At 41.9% G+C, this 20,892-nt stretch overlaps 1 protein-coding gene across 2 annotated transcripts; it reads right to left on the minus strand.

Moving 5' to 3' along the window:
• Positions 1 to 2,051: 2,051 nt before the first annotated feature.
• LOC119317374 (E3 ubiquitin-protein ligase BRE1-like 1) lies at positions 2,052 to 14,276 on the minus strand. Of its 2 annotated transcripts, XM_037591820.1 has the most exons (19): positions 13,733 to 14,276; positions 10,293 to 10,454; positions 10,124 to 10,211; positions 9,670 to 9,873; positions 9,395 to 9,562; positions 8,159 to 8,352; positions 7,985 to 8,068; positions 7,412 to 7,531; positions 7,134 to 7,320; positions 6,879 to 7,039; positions 6,715 to 6,786; positions 6,495 to 6,571; positions 6,097 to 6,291; positions 5,924 to 5,996; positions 5,763 to 5,849; positions 3,212 to 3,349; positions 2,926 to 3,128; positions 2,675 to 2,840; positions 2,052 to 2,598 (listed from the first exon to the last, which is right to left on the minus strand). In XM_037591820.1, exons 1-19 carry the CDS (start codon positions 13,850 to 13,852, stop codon positions 2,467 to 2,469), a joined length of 2,631 nt encoding a protein of 876 aa, XP_037447717.1. In that variant the 5' UTR covers positions 13,853 to 14,276; the 3' UTR covers positions 2,052 to 2,466. The 2 variants fall into 2 exon arrangements, with proteins under 2 accessions (XP_037447717.1, XP_037447718.1); XM_037591821.1 differs by lacking the exons at positions 10,124 to 10,211; positions 10,293 to 10,454; positions 13,733 to 14,276 and having other exon boundaries at positions 9,648 to 9,811.
• Between the last annotated feature and the right edge of the window lie 6,616 nt (positions 14,277 to 20,892).

Here is a 20,892-nt window from a genome sequence, read left to right on the forward strand (position 1 = left end):
GATCAGTGTGTGATGGCGTTAGACTGATGCTCTGGAAGTTGGAAGCACAAACTAGAGTAACAAGGAACTTAATTTTGCTCGAGTGTTGACTGCGGTCAAGAAAAGGAGGGACTACAAGTTGCGGGTGGGGTCATATGGAGTCTTTGAAGTAGCAGCGGTACTCATAGGATAAGGTCAAGTCCAATGTACATGGAAGCTTGACGCATTAACGAATTCAAGGTGGTGGAGAATATTCGTCAAGGTGGAGTTTGTTAGAGTTGTGTCGAATATTGTGTACAAGGTAGGTTACAGTTGGACTTGTAGTTGTATTGTGTTTAGATAGGATATGGAGTCGTGTCCAAGTAGGACACTTGTATCCTAGGCCTCTCATATATAGCGGGGCTAAACACACGATGTAACATATGCCAACATAATAGCACAGGCGCGCAAGGGGGAGTTGGCGGCGTGTGCCGGCGCCCGGGTGGCCGGTGTGCGGTATTATGACGGTGTCACAGGGAGGAGTCGTCCGTACTCAAGCCCCAGGATATAACTATATCGATGAACCTCGTTAACAAATCTCGGTGTTGTGCTCGTGTGATTGCTTAGTCCTCGGATGATCAACGATATGCCTCGAATTTATTCTAACAATTACCACCAGCACTCATTCATTGCCTACGTCACCCGGCTCCTCACTCGCCGCCCTGCCTGCCAAATTGAATAAAAGTTGTACGGTGCACTTCCACGTAGGTGAGATCTATCGGGATACACGCAGGAATGGCTCTGGCTATGGCCCACCCGGCAAATAATCGTGGCGGTAGCGCTCGTATTTATTACGATCGAAAGCAACAGTGCGACCCGATCGAGTGCCGACGCACTGGCCGGCCCCGTCGTCCCGTCTCGAGGGGCCAAGATTTCGTGCGCCCGTTCGTTGAGCCCGGCGGCAGCGGCAGCGGCGTGGCCCGCACTATTATTCTCCGAAAGGAAGGCAATGTGCTGTCCGCGTCACTGTTAAGTGAAACGAGTTTGTCACGTACGACTCGCATGGTTTACCAACTAACCTTGGCGTCCGGCGGATCGGTGCTCAATGCGTGCACCGCTGCGGTCGCCCGTGGCGCCACGGTATGGTTTGGCTAGACTACCGCCAACCGTGCGCTCATAGTTAAGCTTTTAATTAGGATATAGATAGATTGCTCCTATCGATATTAGTTATTCCATAACTAGTTTAGAAGTCTTAATGTATCAGAAAGACGGCTTATAAAAAAAGCTGAAGAGAAGACAGCTTATTTTTTAAGCTGCGAGAAGAACTGGCCCTAAGCTCGATGGGCCGGCCGGGTGATGCAGCCGCAGGCGACTGAAGCGAGCCGGCGGGGCGGCTCTTCCGTGGTAAAACCAGTGGACAAGGGCTTTGAAAACCGCGGGGGGAGTACGGTGGGCCGTCCGGAGCAGGAACGGGGGGTCTGTCTACTCTGAATCTAAAGTTGCCCATTGGTCAGCATCCAGTGGCCTCGAGGAGCTTAAGCACTGTTGGGAATCTGCAGCGACACAGATGAGGCAGTGTTATGCTTTCAAAGTGCGTAGTCATGACGCCGTCGAAACCAGCTACACCACACGACAGAACCGAGTCCCGTGAGATGATGTAGCAGAGCATATCAAGCCTTCAATCCTTGCAATCAATGCGACATAACTTACCAGTGTACCCGTATGACAAATGAGAGACAGGGAGAAAGGTTGATGCCCCTGCCATCTTTACCAACCTGTCTCCACACTACGGATGTACCAACATCGATGCCCTCTCCTCTTGCACACAACCAGAGTGTTTTCTTGCAGAAAAAAGAAAAAGGAAAACGGAGCATGCATGTTAAGAAAGTAAAAACCAGAATTATAGTCATGCAACATGCCCATCTAAGCCTGCTACAGCAAACCTGGATCCTTGTCAATTCTTGGTATTCCCTCTGTAAAGAAATATAAGAGCGTTTATATCTAAACGCTCTTATATTTCTTTACAGAGGAAGTACTAAGAAACAGCATTTCACCGGAGATATCTATCACTATCAGCAAAGAGCCCACTAGGATAATAAATGTACAAAGTACAAGCTGAAACGAACGGCCAAAAGCTACATTCTCAACATCACCTACAACAAAAGGAACTGCAATCCATCCATATATGTCAATACAACCTATGGTATGTTTTCGGAGTCACAAACTCCTCATCCTTGGATATGTCAAGCAAAATAACACATTGTATATGCAAGCTAAGACTAGCAGCTATTTCAACAAGAAAATTCCACACTTTACAAAGGAGCGGGAAGACACACTTGCATAGCATAAGCCACAGGCATTGTGCCGGCAGCCTAACGTATGCTATGGGTCCGCCTTGCAGAAATTTAAGCTACAATTTCCGACTGAAGGATCATGCCACCAAGAACCCCAAACATGGGGCGTTCAGTCACTTGTCCTAGATGACCCACGACAGCTGCCACCGCTGCATCATATATAAATCGGCTTCACATCATTAGCCCCAAAGCTTAATGCACAGGAAGGGCACCTTCGCTGGCGGTTTCTGAGCAACTTCTGTATACAGTCGTTGCAGAAAAGATGGTAGCACTTGGTAATCACGACCTAAACGACATGGGAGAACAAGTTCAGATTCGATATGGTGACCAAGGTTGTAGGAAATGAAGGCAACGGTATTCACCTCTTTCTGTCGGTCGCGACAGACACCACATTTCAATATTCCCCTGTACTCATTCACCTCCTGATGAACCTTTTCCAACACCGACGATCCCTCTGTCTTTGCTCTAAGAGAACTAGCTTTCCTTGATAACGATTCCAAATCGTCCTCAGTTCTCCTCTTACTAAACCTGGAAAAACATCATTACACTTGTGACGTCAAGAAACCTGAAGATCACATGGAGTGTGGAAAAATAAATCTCTGCAAACAATTACCTATCCTTCTCTAGTTCTACAAGAAGCCCGGCAACTCCTAGTCGACTCCTCCCAACATTGGATTGTACTTGATCCATGGACTGTCTCAATTGTTGAGCCTCTCCCAATACATCCGCCAGCTTTCTTTGAGCATTGCCTGAAGAAACAGAATGTCGCCGTCCATCCTCCGAAAGTCTCGCTGTCTGCTCTGACCAAACTTTTAACTGCAAATGGGCAAGGAAAAACATGTGTGTCAAGCACTCGCTAAAACAGAATGTTCTCCCTACATTTATGCGTTTAAATTTACCTTGTCGTCTAACTGGGCGATTTTATCTTTGTACAGATCCATCAAACCCTTTGCCTGCCGTAAATTCCTGTTCAGATTGCATAACTCTAAATGCAAAGTATCCTGTGCCTGTTTCACCTTAACGCCTTCCATAAAGATCTGCAGTAACATGTAGAGGCTTCAATAGTCGCTGTTTAAAAAGATCCTTATAATTTCATCCCCAACGAATAAAGACAAACATGACTCTTGAATGACCATGGTTGATTTTTCTTGTGCAGTTATGCTAATCTGATTAATCAACCAAATATGCACACAAATTACTAATTTGAGGTTTTCTACACAACTTCAGTATGTAGCATCGTAGATTAGGAAATAGCAAAATGCATTGTAGTTGCGGCCTTTATCTCACTCAACCACCACAACTCGCCTTTTACTTCTCCAGCCACCTAGATTTATCTCAGTCTAGCCAAAACCCACTTCCACAGTTTGGTTCCATTTTTCCGTGAGGTGTCCCTGAGACACTAAAGTGGCCTAGAATCGTCTAGGTGCCACCGAATTGGCTCAAAGAATAATTCAATATACTAGTATGTTTTTTGCATCTCCTCTTTTCTCCCATCTTCTTCCTCTATCCCCTTCTCTTTCTTGTCTGCCTTCCCCCCAACGCACACACGTTCAGATCTGGAGAAAACGGAGCCAAGTAGTATGGCAATGCTCTGGATGCCGTCCTAGCACATCTTCTCCCTCACAACTGCTGCAGATTGAAACGAGTCCAGCGGTTTGTTGTCTTCCTAACATTTGTCCCATGACCTCCCCTCTCGATGTGAGGTCAAAGGTCTCCTTTTTTTGCCCTAAAAATGTGAATTGAGGGTGTAAATCCATGTTGTGGCTTCCACTTTATGTGCATGGCACTCGCACATACATGTGGCACCAGCTTTGGGACACTCACTAGAGGACCAAGGCATAATGAGGATCACATCCAAATGCACTTTGAGGATACCAATCTGGTCACCTTGGGCGTGCATGGAATCAAAAACTGCTGCATTGCGCAACACAAGTGCTTGCCTCATCTTAGGAACAGAAGCAAAGCACTCCCAGTCAGTTTCCTCCATGCACGGTAGTGCTGTCTTGGATGCCTCGTCCATGCCTTCCTTGTAGCAGCAGGTGACAAAATCATCTTATTCCCCACCAGCAAACAAGAAGCACCATCTCTTTGACACTGTGGACATCTCGTTGGATTCACAGGTGGTGCTCGGCTCAGTGCAATGGCCATGTCCCGAATTACTTGTCTTAGATTTGTCTAGATATGGATGTACCTAGACATGTTTAGTGTTAGATACATCCGTATCTAGACAAATCTAAGACAATAATTTGGGACGGAGGTAATATCTACTAACAGATACTTGTTTTTTAGGCATACAAAAGTAAATCCATATTCCTAATAAATACCATATTAACTACTCCCTCCGTCCCAAAATAAATGACTCAACTTTGTACTAGCTTTAGTACAAAGTTAGTACAAAGTCGAGTCACTTATTTTGGGACGGAGGGAGTACAACACTAAACCATTTTTTACCCAAAAAAAAAACAGATTTACCGGATGCACACCCTAAGCTGGAATGAAGATGAAAAGCAGGATTATCAGTGAACCGTGCCTGGCTCAGTGGCCTGCTGTTTGACAGCAACCAAATTAACTTGCAAAAACTCATTTTTATCCCACAGTAGTGGAGCACAATGTGGCCATGTGGGTCATAACAAAGCTCAATCGAGCATGGTGGCAGAGCAAATGGCACTGCGTACCAAACACAACATGATGCCGATCAGGGGCATAAGCCCAACGAGAATGGCTCCATGTGCCCAGATAGTATGAATTCTTTTTCCTATGGCAAAGAATGAAAATTCAGCTTGTAAAGGGTAGCATGTGCTCATGAATCAAGCCTAAGTTGATAGTGGCACAAGGGAACTTGAAGCTGATATTTGGTTATGTGTCCTGAAAGACTGCAATGTAACGAAATATGCGATCGTATAAGCATGGGCTAGCAGTCTGCTAATTTGTGTTGCAAATCACCTGGCACGTAGAGCAGAAGTTGTTTGTGTTGGTGTTTCTACGTTGAACTCCTGTAAATGTCTACTGTCTTTAGTTTCAACAAATTAAGTGGGAGATTAATTCTCCATGCTGAAAACAGAAATCTGATGACGTCTCATACTAATGTCTTTGGTTTCAACTTTCAACAAATAAACAGTCCTCCATGCTCAAAATAAAAATATGATGCTCAAGCTCACTTATTTGTTAATAGGCTACCAGGAGATTATAATGATCTGGACGGTCTCATGGCGTAACTACCGTTACTAACATGAAAACCTGGATAAAATCATGGTGGTAACCTAAACCTTCTAGTTGCACATTTAAATTATTATTGGCATGTCCGCAGGTTATGGGAACTGAAGTCAAACAAGCTTTAAGTGAAATCAGAGTTATTGTGAACAGAAGTGGGTGATTTTAAGGTTACACTAATGTTGAAAACAAGGATACATCAGCACAAACAAAGAATAGCAAATGAGTCCATAGAATTACCTTTGTATTGTGGTCATCTCTCTCGATAATTTGCTGTAGCAATTGTTGATTTTGTGTTTGTATATCTTCATATGCTTGCCCAATACTCTGAAATGTCAAAAATAAGTATTTGTAGAATACTGATAATCTGTATTTTACAGAGATGTAGAGATGAAACAGACCTCAATCTCTGACAGGTACGCTTCACCTTCTTCATGCTTTGATTTCAATAATTCAGATAAACTACCAATATCTCTGTAATGCACAGAAAAGTTCACGAGTTAGCACCACTTTGACCAGTAAAAATAGATAATGTTTCCAGCTTCTGCCTACTTCAACACATGTGATGGCTTACCTTCTGGCACTCTCCATCTTCCCCCTTAATTCAGCAATCTGAGCTTCACCACTTGCTAGTCTCTGCTGAGACGTTGCTTCAGCTTCGATGGCTGCCTTAACACGCTGTTCTAGCCTACTATCATCAAGAGAAGATTTGAGGCTATGGGCACGAGCCCATTCACAGTATTCTCTATCTTTCGACTCCAGCACATCTCTGTCACAAAACAATAAGGTATGGACATCAGAATGGTAAAGTTTGTTATAGTAGAACTTATGAATTTGGTAGTAAACAATGTTTAAAAGCTCAACAGATTATTTCGGATGATCTGATCAATGGGCAATAGGAGAACAAGCAGAGTGGAACACAATAAATTGTAGAGGTAGTTTCATGAAAGGTTTCTGCTGTAATAAAACTACCTTGAATCAGTAGATTCGCGCTTATACATTTCCACAAAGAGCTTTAACTCGCAATTCGTTTGCCTTAGTTCACGAACCTACAAATCATGTGAATCCAGTGGCTTAAGAATTCATAAAAACAATATGAATGGAAATCAAAGAATCTAGCTAAAACAAGCCATTTCCTGATGCCTGCTAAGACAATGCAGCTAGTTAAATCAGCAATTTTTTAATTGAGTACCCTGGACCGTAGATCCCTTGCTTCAGGTCCAGCACGAGTGGATTTACATAATGATTCGTTGATGGCATGCTCCTGTAAAGCACAAAACGAATAGCTTAAACGTAATTGAAATAGTCACAAAACACTCATTAACTTCTTCAACAAGCTCATATCAAGAAATTTACATTTCTAGCCAGAATATCAGAAATGGAGCGAACTTCAGCTCGTAAAGAATGCAATTCTGAAGCATCATCCTTGTACTTAGATAGTTCAGTTTGCATAGCGCCCATTTCTTCTGGCAGTGATGACACCAGCGCTTTAAATTCTGATATGGTTTGGTTCCGACCTGAAAATAGTAAGTTTTTACTTATTTAGATTCCGATATGGCCAGAAGAGAATAACTCAACACTATTAGCAAAGTCAAACAAGAATCATCATACCAGGTTCTCTCGAAGATTCTTCAAGTTTCAGTGCAAGCATATTCTTTTCATCAACTACTTTCCGCAGATTCTGATCTAAAACTGCAAGGGTTGACTCACAATTGAGAGATACCCTATGAGGAATTCCAGACAGATCAACTTTTACATTAATTTCCCTTTCTTGCCATATCAATTTATCCTTATTAACCTGAAAAGGCAAGTAGAAGCCGAGTCAAACATAAAATAAATAGCTGAGGCTCTTTGATACATGAAAAGTAAATTATACGAGCAGTAACCACCTGTAATTTCTCTAATAGTGTCCGGAAGTGGTCCAACTCTGCTTGTGACTTCTGGAGTTGATCCTTCAGAACTTGGAAAGCTTTTGAAGAAGAAATGCTCTTCAAATCCGTCAAAATGTTCTGTCCATAAATTGCAAATGTAAGATATGCAAGAATATTTTATTGAACACATCTTCCTTTACTCTAAGATTGACTCCAAGGTGGAATCTCAAATAAGCCATGTCAACATTGAAATTGTAGCCAAAATGCTAACCTCAGATTCTTAAACAATTAAAAGGTGCTTTGATCAGACATCTTTTAGTTGAGAGGATGGAATTTCAAAACCATACATGTTATGCAAAAAAACATCTATTTTTGAACGGCACATCTGTATGTCGCCCTCTGGAGACTAGAAATAATCTAGGATTACTTTCGCTAATGTTGGTACTTGATAGGAAAGCAAACATCATCCAAAAAAGCTGCAGCGAAGCACGGGTGGAAAATACTATTATGAATCAACTCTGGAAAGACACTCAAAAAATGTAGAACAGCATTACTTCACTTGTATGGCACCTAAACAATCAGTGTGCAAACCTGAAAAGTAGCCAACTTGTTCAAAATTTCAATTCTCTCTTCATGAAGTCTCCTTATTTCCGCCAGGCGTTGTGAAATCAGACCCTGATCCAAACAATAGAGCAAGCAACAACTTTAGGGTAAGAGCAAACATAGGCAACACTGGAAGTTTAAAACAAGTATTTAATATTTTACCGTAAACTCCTTGTGAGAAGCCCCTAGATCCTGCAATTCCTTTTGTTTGTCTCTGACATTATCCTGAGGGAAGCTTTTATTTCCTAAAGTTGGAAATAAGATTGGAGTTCCATGTGTCGTGTCTCCCTGTGCTTTGAGAACTGCCAATTTGTGGTTGCTTTCTTCCAACTCAGCAGCAGCACTTGCCAACTCCACTTGAAAAGTTAACAAACATCTCAGTAAAGTTAACATGGTGATCCTTAATATTAGTTGCACACAGCATCATAGGCACATATATACTGTGCAAACATTGCCTAAATAGTTAAATCTCGTCTAATCAGTGGAAGGGACATTGTGTGGCTAGGTGATCCAGTAATCCACAAAAACAAGGATCACCGATATATTATTGTGCGTACTCCCTCTGGTTGGGTTTATAAGTCAGACATGGGTTTTTAGGTGTTCGATTTGACTAATAAAACATGTCTAATATGCCACAAAAATTATAAGTAAGAAACTTCATTTAACGACGAATCTAAATCGATATTTTATATAATACACATTTTGCTAGTTAAACTGAAGACCTAAAAACCCATGCCCGACTTATAAACCCAACCGGAGGGAGTAAGTACAGACAGGTTAGTGGAGGAGAAGAAACATTCCTACCTAGCCAGCATATCTCATCCTGGCCGAGTACAACATGCAGTGTTGTGAGGGAACCCCCGGCTTTGCCTCTCACACATATCCAGATCTGTTTTCCAGTTGCCTTTCTTGTCCCAATCCAGCACTGGCCTCTCTCCATTCCTCCTGATCTCTCTCCAACTCTCTTCAGTCTATTATCTATCCTCATCCTCTATCAACCTCGCTATTGTCAATGTCTGACCAGAGGTAGGAAGCAGTAGCAACTACGTGAGGCAAGAGCAGCAGATGGGCGAAGAAGGTTATGGTGGTTGCAACACACAGAGGGAAGGCAGTGGGAATGGATTTTGGGAGAGTAGACGGCTAGGCAATGGTAGATTTGGGGGAAAGGGTGATGTGGTGACATATCCAATGTGATTTAAGTGTCATGTGCATCCATGTATGTAAAGCATCTCATGTTTAAGCAAGAAGATACCCTCAACTACAAGGCGTGTGTCATGCATATCAGAAGGGTATATTGGCAGGTATCGAAGGTGTCAAAATAATATAGATATAGTAAGACACTAACAAACTGTCGTATGTATCCACGTATGTAAATCATCTCGTGTTTAAGCAAGATACCTTTAAGGCGTTTCTGTTCAGCTTTGCTTCGAGCATTTAAATATCTCTCTTCATGGTGCTTCTCTGTCAGCTGTCTGTGCTTCAAGTGGAGATCACCAAGTGCTCGTACAGCATCATTAAGCTCTAGTGATATCTCACTAGCAGTACTTCGCAGTTCCTTAATGCGCTCTGCAGTGAAGCAAAACAAGGAAATGTTACCAAAGGGGTAAGAAATTTGGCAGTCCTTCAGCTGTAATTAATAATAAATTATTACCAAGGAAATGTGAAGAACAAACCATCTTCGGGTAATGCAGTAAAGTGATCTAACGGTAACTTCTCGTTTGCATGCCATGAATCATTTGATGAGAACAAGATATTCTGCAGCACATCAGTAGTTGACGAGTGTACGTGGTTTTCCAAATGGCAACCAGAACTTTCTGTGGCACCTGTCTCAACGAGCCTGCTAAGGAAGTCCTTGTCTTTCCGGATGCATGCACCATCTGAATAGAAAGTTAGAAACTAAATCTGTAATTTTTGGGACATCCAAGTTTAGAATATTCCACAACAATCGACAAAAATCAAATACGATGAAATGCTTCCATTACAAATTCCCCTCCCAAAAAAAACTTGCAAATCCTAAGAAGGAAGGGTTAGATGCATGTACTGCTTCCATTACAAATTTTTATGCATGAGGAAACAAATTATTATTAGCCGACAATCAAATTAATTCAGGCAAGAACAAAGACATACCCGTAGACTCGTTGCTAGGAACTGCACTGCAGGAAGAATTTTGGGATCCACTTTTGCAAACAGAGATAGCCTTCAAATCTCTCACAAGCTGTTCAAGTATAACATTTACAGTAAACAAAAGGAAGACTTGTAGTTTTTGCAGTTACAACAAGGTAAGGTTTTAGCTTACATGCTGCCATGACTTGTTAACAAGATCTTGGATCTCATGGTGAGACTTCTGTTTCTGTTTGAGATCATCAAATTTACCCTCGAGGGCATGGTACTCAGACTTATGGACTTCTAGCTGTTCTGAAAGCTTTTGGTTTCTGTATTTAATTACAGCAAAATCAAGCTGCCAACCAAGAACGAAGTTATAATTAACACTATATATAGAAAATAAGTAATGGAAATTACAGTGTCGAAAAGCCAAAAGAAGGAACATTCGAGATGAAAGCAGCATGGATTTCTTTGTTTAAATACAAGGAACAAAATCCAATTTATGATCATGGCTTGACAATACTGCTGTAATGAACAGTGCAAGAACAAAATCCAGAAGAGAGCAGTATGGCAAATAATACAAGTGTATCAATGATGTATATCCGTTTCTACATCTATATGCACAGTGGCCTAAACATCATTCCACAACATATACCAAATGAGGCTATATTAAAAATCCGACAATTGTTTTGCAGAAGTATCGATTATTGTATCCTTAATCATCTCTCTAAATGGATACTATATTTGCTCTCATAGTGAGACAGCTTTTCCTATCTAACACCAACCATGTCATGGACAATTTCAGCAAGGCTTTTTAGGCCTAACTAAAGGAGTCAACAAGTAAAGTTGTACGGTACACTTCGCAGTGGTGGACAAATGCAGATTTGCCAACCGTTCATGCATATGTCAGTAGGTTTCCCATGCAATGCCCAAGGTAAACCCAGAATGCAAGCAGGCTAGCGAATCCGGTAAAACCGGATATGCCCAAGGTAAAATAATTTATGTTGCGATCTGAGAAGCTCCTGCGATTCACAAAGTAACCTAGTAATGTCGTTGACCCCAGCTACGTAATACAGGATCCAAATAAGCTTAAAGTAGCAAGCCTTTACAAACCAGCCAGCAAGAGTGAACTACTTAACAGCTTGAAATGCGGCGTGTACCTTCCTGCCGTGAACTATAGCGGCCTACCTAGAGACTTCAAACGAGGTGTATATCTAACATTCTCCATCTATTCTACTTCTAAAGTTTTAAGTTGATGAGTTCACCCACCCTCATGCGCCCTTACATGTGGGACCTATTGAACCTAAAATAGAAAACTGCATTCATAACAAAAAAAATGGGGACCTTACGACACAGCCTCCCCTTATGTCCTCTCCTTGCCATCAGCACATAGTGCGAATAAAATATTTAAAACTCGCTCGCAAGGTATCCCGTCGACTTCCTTTTGTTGCCCAATCTCCCTACCGCTCACCAATCCAGCCGCTTCTCGCCAATCACCGTCCCTCGGCGTTCTGAAAATTAAAATTACCGTACCGCTTTGGCTGCAATTGTCCCATCACCGTGCTGTCCATCCACAACCCACTCTCTGTCCTTTTCGCTTTCCACCTCTCCGCTGAAACGCACTGGTTTGGAACGGAAATTCGGCAGAGACCGTCTCCACGACTCATGCCCTGCATACCCAATGCGAGATGGCGCCACGTGTCCAACCTTGGGATCGCACACCTCCGCTCTCAGCCGCTCCAGCGCTCCTTCCCTCGGCTCCAGCAGCCAGAAACCGATCGATCGAGCCAGCTCGTACGAATGCCATGGCCAACGACCAAGCTCAGAACCTATTCAATTGCCACAATCAATCTGGATAAAATAGTGAAATCACCGCCTGGCTAGTCCTCTCTTTTGGTTGGCCAAATATCTCAATGATGGGCTAATGCTGACCTTGCCCAAGATCTATGTTTTTAAGGCGACGCCTTACCGCCTTAGGGAGGGGGGGCGCTTTGGCGCCTAGGCGGGCGCTTTGTACGCCTAGGCGCCCAAAGCGGTCGATTTTCCAAAGCGGAGGGGGAGCGCTTCGACGCCTAAGCGTCGCCTTAGGGACGCTTTAAAAACATAGCCCAAGATAGCAAAACATGGATCAAGACGGCTCATTCTGTTACGATCCATGTTTTGCTTTTACATTGTTAGTGCGTGGAGTGCAGGGTTTACGAGTCGACGAGTCGTTCCGAGGTTGAGACTCATAGACTAAGCGTCTAAGCGTGACTAATTGACACTAGTCGACACTGAAGTTGCAACTCATAGACTAGTCGACACTGAAGTGTAGTCGGCCGTGGAGTTGAGACTCCTAGACTAGTCTATAGACTAGTCTTGACTAGTCCTTGGATTCATAATCCATGGTGGAGTGGACTCTAGCTTCCTGAAGAACTACGTGGAAGGGAACTATATTTTACTTCTTTTTAAATATATGGAAGAATAACATGTTTTGTACCTACAGTTGTGTACTCAAAACATATATGCGCGATGTGTAAACAATTGATGTTCCAACAACATTCGTCAAGGCTTATACTAGCCTGAGCTTATCCCAAATCATAGGATTTACTAACAAGTAGTGTAAGACAAATGATTTCTATCTACAACTACTCCCTCCGTATCAAAATATAAAAAACGTCTTATATTTTGGTAGAGGCTATGGCAAGACTGGGCACAACACCCACACGGCCACACGATGAACCTTCCACGACTGTAGCCTTTATTACAAGAAATGAACTGTGATACTGGCGGTTCATTTTCATCAGAGAAGCTCTTTTTTGTCATATTTTACTTTCAAGCAAGTTTCTCATACTACAGAGACCGTTGCAGAAAGTGTGTCACCAAAGATCAACTTTGAGCAAAGTGACTGATTTTGCCTTGCTGGGCAAGAGCTCGTTGCGATGGGCATACACGCTTACCATAGATGTGAGCTCTTCAAAAGAATAGTGTACAATGCACGCACATGAGGGCTAAGACCAAGGGAAGTGTGTGTTGGTACGCTGATGAAGAGGAACAACGAATGTGACGTCAATGTCCCTCGAGTCATGCGAGATTTGGCTGAAAGCACCGGATACCCTTTTTAGATAAATCATGATGATATATATGTTCACCTTGCAAGAACAGGATGATATGGATCACAACACAGTTATAATCCATGATATTGTAATCAATATTTCTGTGTCTAAATTTGTTGTACCATGGCAATGCACGGGCATTCGACCAGTATTGTGAACAATTTCAGCAAGACCATTTGGGTCTAGCTAAGGTAAGAAGAGATGTTGTGCACCAAACTTTGCAGTGAGGTAAAATCACGGCGGAAAAAGTTTGGGCATGCCAACCGTTATAGTACGACGCGCATGCAAGGCGTAACTGGGTTGCCAAAGCCGGCTTCAACGGAGATGTAGCCCAACGTAAAATGAGTCTTTTTGCGAGGTAAAATGGCTGCTAGTGAGATTTCAGAATCTCCTATCGATTCATGTATTACCCTAGCAAATTCGTGGACCTGGGCTACCTGATACACGATCGAAATACAATTGAGTAACAAGTCTCCACACAGTAGCCTATACCTTGACAATAGAGGACTACTAGAGAGGCTTCGAGTGAGGCGTATACCTTCTTGTCGTCGGAGGAAGGCGGAAGCGCTGGGCGCTTGGCAGGAGGCACCGCATCAACACCCTGCGCAAAGGAGCCAGAGAGCCGCCGCTTCCGATCGGGTTCGCCGGTGCTCCCCATGGTTCTAACCCTAACTGGCCGCCCCGCCTCCAATCCGCCGCATGCGGTGGAGACCAAGCTCGCAAACACCCGTACCGATCCTCACGAGCACGCGCAGCACCGGCCCAGCCCGCCGCCACCGCCCAAACCCTACCCGGCCACGGGATCGATCGGAGGCAGCAAAATTTCGAGGGTTTGCTCGCGGCACGGGGGCGATGGGGAATTGATTTGTGCTGTGCGGCTGAATTTGGGGTTTTGGAGGGGCGGATCGAATCGAGGAGATGGGGAGGGTGAGAATTAGCGGTGGTTTTGGTGTGAGGTGCGTATGCGTGCGCCGTGCGAAGAGCCTAGGCTCCACAGAGTGAAGAGGAGAGGAGAGGAGGGGAGGAGGAAGAGACGGCGGAGGAGAGGGCAAGCTGGGGTGGGGAACGGAGGCACGGTGGGGGGGAAAACCGCACGCTCGGCACCCATCCGATAGAGGGGAGGTGCGGTCCGGCCAGCCCCGCCCGGCACGTGTCCACGGAGAGCTGCCGCGCGCTGGATCAACACTACAATGCGTGCGGACAACCATGTGAGTTTGTGACATGCCACTCCGTCCCGATGGACCCAACCTCATGGCTATGGGTGAACCTTGTGGGTCGAGAAAAGCTCGGCCTCGATCGTGTTAATATGATGATTTTTGGCGAATACTATGATATTTTGGCAGAGTCGCTATATGGATGTGGACCGTCATAATTTATGGAGCTCGCTCCGTAAACGACCTTGTAGTCTTCATACTTGATGGCTGGGAGGTTTATATGAAGCTCGTTCTATACCCAATCGTCTACAAGGGAAGCAAGTTTTAGCTTTGTCCTTCTTCCTTCACGCGAGAGATTTGAAACAACCCGGCCTCTCACACACCATCACCGACGGGCACCTGGCCATTGTTGTCATGTTTGCTTCATCGGATTCCCATGGCCGGCCTGTCAGATAACCCTAACGCGACATCATCTCACGACTTGTGTCTAAGCGGCCGGAGAGATGTCATGTGAGCAATCAGCAAGCGTGTGAGTGCAGCCGTGTTTTCCACCAGGAAGCGTGCCACTTGATGGTCGTTTGCCGTCAATGGCCTCCTTAACTGCTTTCTTAATGGAGGGTTGGCGGCCCCATCAGCCTATAAAAGGTTAGGTTGTCGCTGCCTCCTCTCTCTCTCTCTCCCATTGCCCTCTTTAGTGTCTCCAAAAATCCCCTCAACCCACATCCATTTCATCTCTTCCTCTTCAAACATATTTCTAAAAACGTCACGCCGATGCCTTGGACCCCTTCTGGGGGCATATGCAAGTGGGCCTTGTCAAGCTCGTGAGGGTCGAGGTGGAAACTTAGCGGCAAACTTAGGACCGTGCGCTCGCCCTTGCCAGTGAAGAAGCATGGCCGACATGGGGCGACCGCGTGGAGGCCATCTTTCGGGGGATTGAGGCATGTAATGCCGCCGCCACGGAAGCATGGCTGTTCTGGGACGATCGGGTCAAACCATATTCGGAGCGTTCAGTCCCGCATTGCCGCATCCCCGCTTACCCTGTCGTGCAACTAGGCCCCGCTGGCGAATCCAACCATCGCCGTAATTATTAGCTAATTAGTTGATAGTATAGCAAAGTATTAGATGCTCTATCGATCCAAGTCGCAATGCGACTAATTTTTCAGCCAAATCATTAGAGATGAAGTTGAATTGAATCAAATATATCGTGAATTTTCTATTACAGTGAAAGGATCGTTGTAGTCAATGACAAGCAAAACCTATATAACAAAAAAATGAAGACAACCTTTTTTATCTATCTATGTCTGTATGTTTCCTTTGCAGTCTTCATATCCTCACAGGGCACAAATATGACGACTATGCTAGAGTCGCTTCTACTCGTGGTAGTAGATGATTACTTTTCTTTTTTGCTATCAAGTGATGATTAGTTTTTGAAATCCATTGTTTTGGGAAGCTTCTTGCCCCGTATCAACAAGAGATTTCAAACGTGTCAATTGGTCAAAAAATGGTCTCCACGACGGTTTTCCATGTATGGTGATAGAGGTGTCAAGTGATCAAAGCAACTTCAACTAGCGAAAACGGCCAAGGCTTGCATTCTCGCAATATAAAAAAGAAGGTCATAACATGAGAATCGTTGAAGCTACAAGCAATTTGGTAGAACCCTAAGTTTCATGGTCGACAAACATTGGCAGAGTGCTTCCAACTTGAAAAGGATTCCCTGACGTACCACTTTTGCGTCAGACATGCCAGTGGCCCAATGGCACCTTGCGATGTGTCAAGGAAGTTGTGTCCTTCCAACTCATAACCAGTTATTCGTGGCTAATCACAAATTTCATTTGCCGCATTTTTTCACAACGGCAAATAGCGCACACTTGCTCACGTCACACGTGGCATGGTCCGTGGTCTAGCAATCTTAACACATGATCTTCTAAAAAAAACAATCTTAACACATGTATGGTTTTTAACGCGTAACACGGTTCTTTACATGGGTCTCCAAGTTTTTTTAAACATTTTTACTTTTACTTTTACCTTTTCTTTTCCTTTTATAGATTATAGTATTTAATAAAATTTGCATGAACATTTAAAAATAGCAAAACTTTTCATCTCTTCCTCTTCAAACATATTTCTAAAAACGTCACGCCGATGCCTTGGACCCCTTCTGGGGGCATATGCAAGTGGGCCTTGTCAAGCTCGTGAGGGTCGAGGTGGAAACTTAGCGGCAAACTTAGGACCGTGCGCTCGCCCTTGCCAGTGAAGAAGCATGGCCGACATGGGGCGACCGCGTGGAGGCCATCTTTCGGGGGATTGAGGCATGTAATGCCGCCGCCACGGAAGCCTGGTTGTTTTGGGACGATCGGGTCGAACCATATTCGGAGCGTTCAGTCCCGCATTGCCGCATCCCCGCTTACCCTGTCATGGCCCCGCTGGCGAATCCAACCATCGCCGTAATTATTAGCTAATTAGTTGATAGTATAGCAAAGTATTAGATGCTCTATCGATCCAAGTCGCAATGCGACTAATTTTTCAGCCAAATCATTAGAGTTGAATTGAATCAAATATATCGTGAATTTTCTATTACAGTGAAAGGATCGTTGTAGTCAATGACAAGCAAAACCTATATAACAAAAATATGAAGACGGCCTTTTTTATCTATCTATGTCTATATGTTTCCTTCGCAGTCTTCATATCCTCACAGGGCACAAATATGACGACTATGATAGAGTCGCTTCTACCCGTGGTAGTAGATGATTACTTTTCTTTTTTGCTATCAAGTGATGATTAGTTTTTGAAATCCATTGTTTTGGGAAGCTTCTTGCCCTGTATCAACAAGAGATTTCAAACGTGTCAATTGGTCAAAAAATGGTCTCCATGACGGTTTTCCATGTATGGTGATAGAAGTGTCAAGTGATCAAAGCAACTTCAACTAGCGAAAACGGCCAAGGCTTGCATTCTCGCAATATAAAAAAGAAGGTCATGACATGAGAATCGTTGAAGCTACAAGCAATTTGGCAGAACCCTAAGTTTCATGGTCGACAAACATTGGCAGAGTGCTTCTAACTTGAAAAGGATTCTCTGACGTACCACTTTTGCGTCACACATGCCAGTGGCCCAATGGCACCTTGCGATGTGTCAAGGAAGTTGTGTCCTTCCAACTCATAACTAGTTATTCGTGGCTAATCACAAATTTCATTTGCCGCATTTTTTCACAACGGCAAATAGCGCACACTTGCTCGCGTCACACGTGGCATGGTCCGTGGTCTAGCAATCTTAACACATGATCTTCTAAAAAAACAATCTTAACACATGTATGGTTTTTAACGCGTGGTTCTTTACATGGGTCTCCAAGTTTTTTTAAACATTTTTACTTTTACTTTTACCTTTTCTTTTCCTTTTATAGATTATAGTATTTAATAAAATTTGCATGAACATTTAAAAATAGCAAAACTTTTCAAATATGCATGAACATTTTCCAAAAAGTACACGATTTTTTAAGAATGTATGTTTTTTTACAAAATGCACGAACACCTATTAGAAATATGTGAAGATTTTCTAAGTTACATTTTTACTTAAAATGTGTGATTTTAAAAATAAGTAAAATATCATTTATTAAATTTGCGTGAGCATTGTAAAAAAATGCATGATTTATCATGAAATGATATGATAATTTTTAGAAAGTGTGTGAACATTTTTATAAATTATATGAATAATTTCTAAAAATGATTGAATGTTTCTAAAAACATGTGAACAATTTTAAAATATATGAACACATTTTCAAATTACATGAACATATTGTTAAATTCATGAATATTTTTTCAAATATGCGAACTTTTTCTAAAACATGCGTAGAATTTAAAAGTATCACAACATGGTTACTAAATTACAGGATTATTTATTTTCAAAACAAATATATATATTGCAAAATAACAGAAAAGCGAGTAGAAAAAATAAAAGGTTTCTTTTTGAGGTGTAATAAAAGGGTTTGGTGAGGTTAGTTTCTCACTTCATGATGTGCTCGCTTAGCACAAGGCCATGAGTGTGGTGAGGGCAACCGGAAGTAAAATTCCGAGTAGAAAGCACTATATATTTTCTCGTGAAAGTAAATCTGTACCTACAGAAGAAGTAAATATGTGCTTTTGATGTAAAAAAAAACGTATTTCTTCCTTTTTCCAGAGACATAACTCTACTTCTAGCGGAAGCAAATCTGTGCCTCCATCAGAAGCACAAATTTGCGACTTGTGAAAGAAAAAAACTTGTTTTTTTTTGGATAGACACAATAGTGCTCCCCGCGGAAGCAAAATTTGTGCCTCCACAAAAGACACATATGTTATAAAAGCATTTTTTTTCTTTGCCGAGAGGCACAACTGTGCTTCTCACATAGGAAAATCTATACCTCCATGAGAAGCAAATATGTACTTTTCATGAAAGAAAAAAACCCAACATTTTTTCATTTCTGCGAGACACATTTGTGTTTCTCGTGGAAATCACGCAAAAATCCCCAAAACTTAGGAAAAAACAGACGAAAAAATCATCTAAAAACCGAAAATGTTTAAAAAATATCCTGAGGAGGCGCCCAGCATGCAATATGTGACAGAGGCTAAGCGCGTCACTTGACGCGCTCTCAACCCACCGAAGTGACCCCTGTGGGGCTCCCACAAGGGGAGATCCTATGCAGCGCTGCACGCGCCAGCTCCTCTAGCTGGCGCTCACAACCGTTTGCTCGTGGGCCGGCCCATGTGGTGAGCGCTTGATCGCTTTATCGATCGCCACGCCTCGTCGCTTGCTCGAGCGTTGTTTTCACCTGTTGCTAGAAAAAAAAGAGTGTTGTTTCACCTCCATTGAATTTTAAAAAATGAAAAATATAAATGTAAAAAATTGCAAAATTGAAAATTTTGACAAATAAAAAATGTTTATAATTTTGAAAAGGTTCATTGAATTTGGAAAAAGAAACGCCTTGATTCTAGAAAAGGTTTATTGAATTTGAAAAAAACTCCTCAATTCTGAAAAAAGTTCATCGAACTTAAAAAGGAGTTCATCAGTTTTGTAAAAAATCATAGATTCTAAAAAAAGTTCATTCATTTTAAAAAAACTCATCAATATTACAAAAAGGTCATAGGATTTGAAAAAAAGTTCACAAATCTAGAAAAAAGTTCATTAATTTTGAGAAAGGCTAATAAGATTTGAGAAAGGCTAATAAGATTTGAAAAAAGTTCAATTTAAAAAAATATATCAATTTTCCAAAAAACGTTTGCCAAAAAGTTAAAAATGTTCGTTGATTTTGAAAAAAGTTAATCAAATTTGAAAAGTGTTCATTCAAATTGGAAAATTTTCATCAATTAAAAAACTATTTATTGGAGAAAAGATCACGAATTTAAGAAAAGAAAGAAGAAACATGAAACGAAAAAAATGAAAATTAAAAAACATGGAAAAACATACAGGGCATTTCCTATACATACAAATATATAACATGAAGTATGTATTCATAAAGTGACGAGGTGGCGTAGTTGCTATTGAAAAATCTACGGAAATGTTAACACCCACACGTATAGCACAAAGCAACATGACCCAAACGCTTCCATTACCATCCATTTTGGCACGTCAAAATAGGAGCTTCGTCAAAACAGATGACATCAGCAGGAATCTTTTTGGTTCCGGCTTAAAAATATTTTATCTTCTAATTAGAAAATACAATTAAAAATCCGTTTTCACCATTAAATTCGTCTCGATGAGATCTTCAAAACTAGATCCCATGTTGATATGTTTTGACGAAAAAAATTTGGGCCGAAAGTTACCATGATGTTTACACTGTAGTTGCCATAGTATTTACACTAAAGTTGCCATGACATGTTTTATCTATTTTTTCTTGTAGATTTAAAGCCACCATTGTATTTTTAATTACTTTTTGTGGCAAATTTTATTAATTGACCATGGCATTTTTTAGTAATTAACCATGGCAAATTTAATGCATGGATCATGGCAATTTTTAGTAATCGATAATGACAATTTTAGTTTATAGATCATGGCAATTCCAGTACTTTGACAACACAAATTATTTTTTGTATGAACCATGACAAATTTAAGTGCATGTATCATGGCAAATTTAAGTAATTCACCATGGCAATTTTAGCTTATAATTCATGGGAAGTCTAGTTTCTTAATTCCCGTTTTATAATATGTCAAAATTTACTTTTAAAGATAGAGGAAAAAATAGTCGAAACATATCATGACAACTTCAGTGCAAACACCATGACAATTCTTGTGCAATAAACATGGCGACTTTTAACCAAAAATTTTTCAAAACATATTGATATGAGATTTAGTTTCGAAGATCTCGCCGCGATGAATTTAATGATGAAAACGGATCTTCAATTGAAATTTTTATTTAAGAGATAAAATATTTTAAAAAATGAAAATCCAAAAAGTTTCCCATATGCATGCATGCGGTGACGTGGCACAATATGTGTGTTATACGACGTGTGAGCGGGTGTTGCTCTCACCATAATGTGGAAGTTATCAGCGCCCAAAACCTATTTACTGCATTTTACGTTCT

This window comes from Triticum dicoccoides, chromosome 6A (assembly GCF_002162155.2).
Source record: "Triticum dicoccoides isolate Atlit2015 ecotype Zavitan chromosome 6A, WEW_v2.0, whole genome shotgun sequence".
NCBI lineage: Eukaryota > Viridiplantae > Streptophyta > Magnoliopsida > Poales > Poaceae > Triticum > Triticum dicoccoides.

Bases quoted from the DNA above. Each gene is read 5' to 3' on its own strand.
- LOC119317374 (XM_037591820.1), bottom strand. From the start codon at position 13,852: ATGGGGAGCACCGGCGAACCCGATCGGAAGCGGCGGCTCTCTGGCTCC. The intron at 10,212-10,292 runs GTAAGCTAAAAC...ATACTTGAACAG, and splicing joins TTAACAAGTCATGGCAGCAT to CTTGTGAGAGATTTGAAGGC. The intron at 7,040-7,133 runs GTATGATGATTC...TACTATTTTCAG, and splicing joins AGAATCTTCGAGAGAACCTG to GTCGGAACCAAACCATATCA.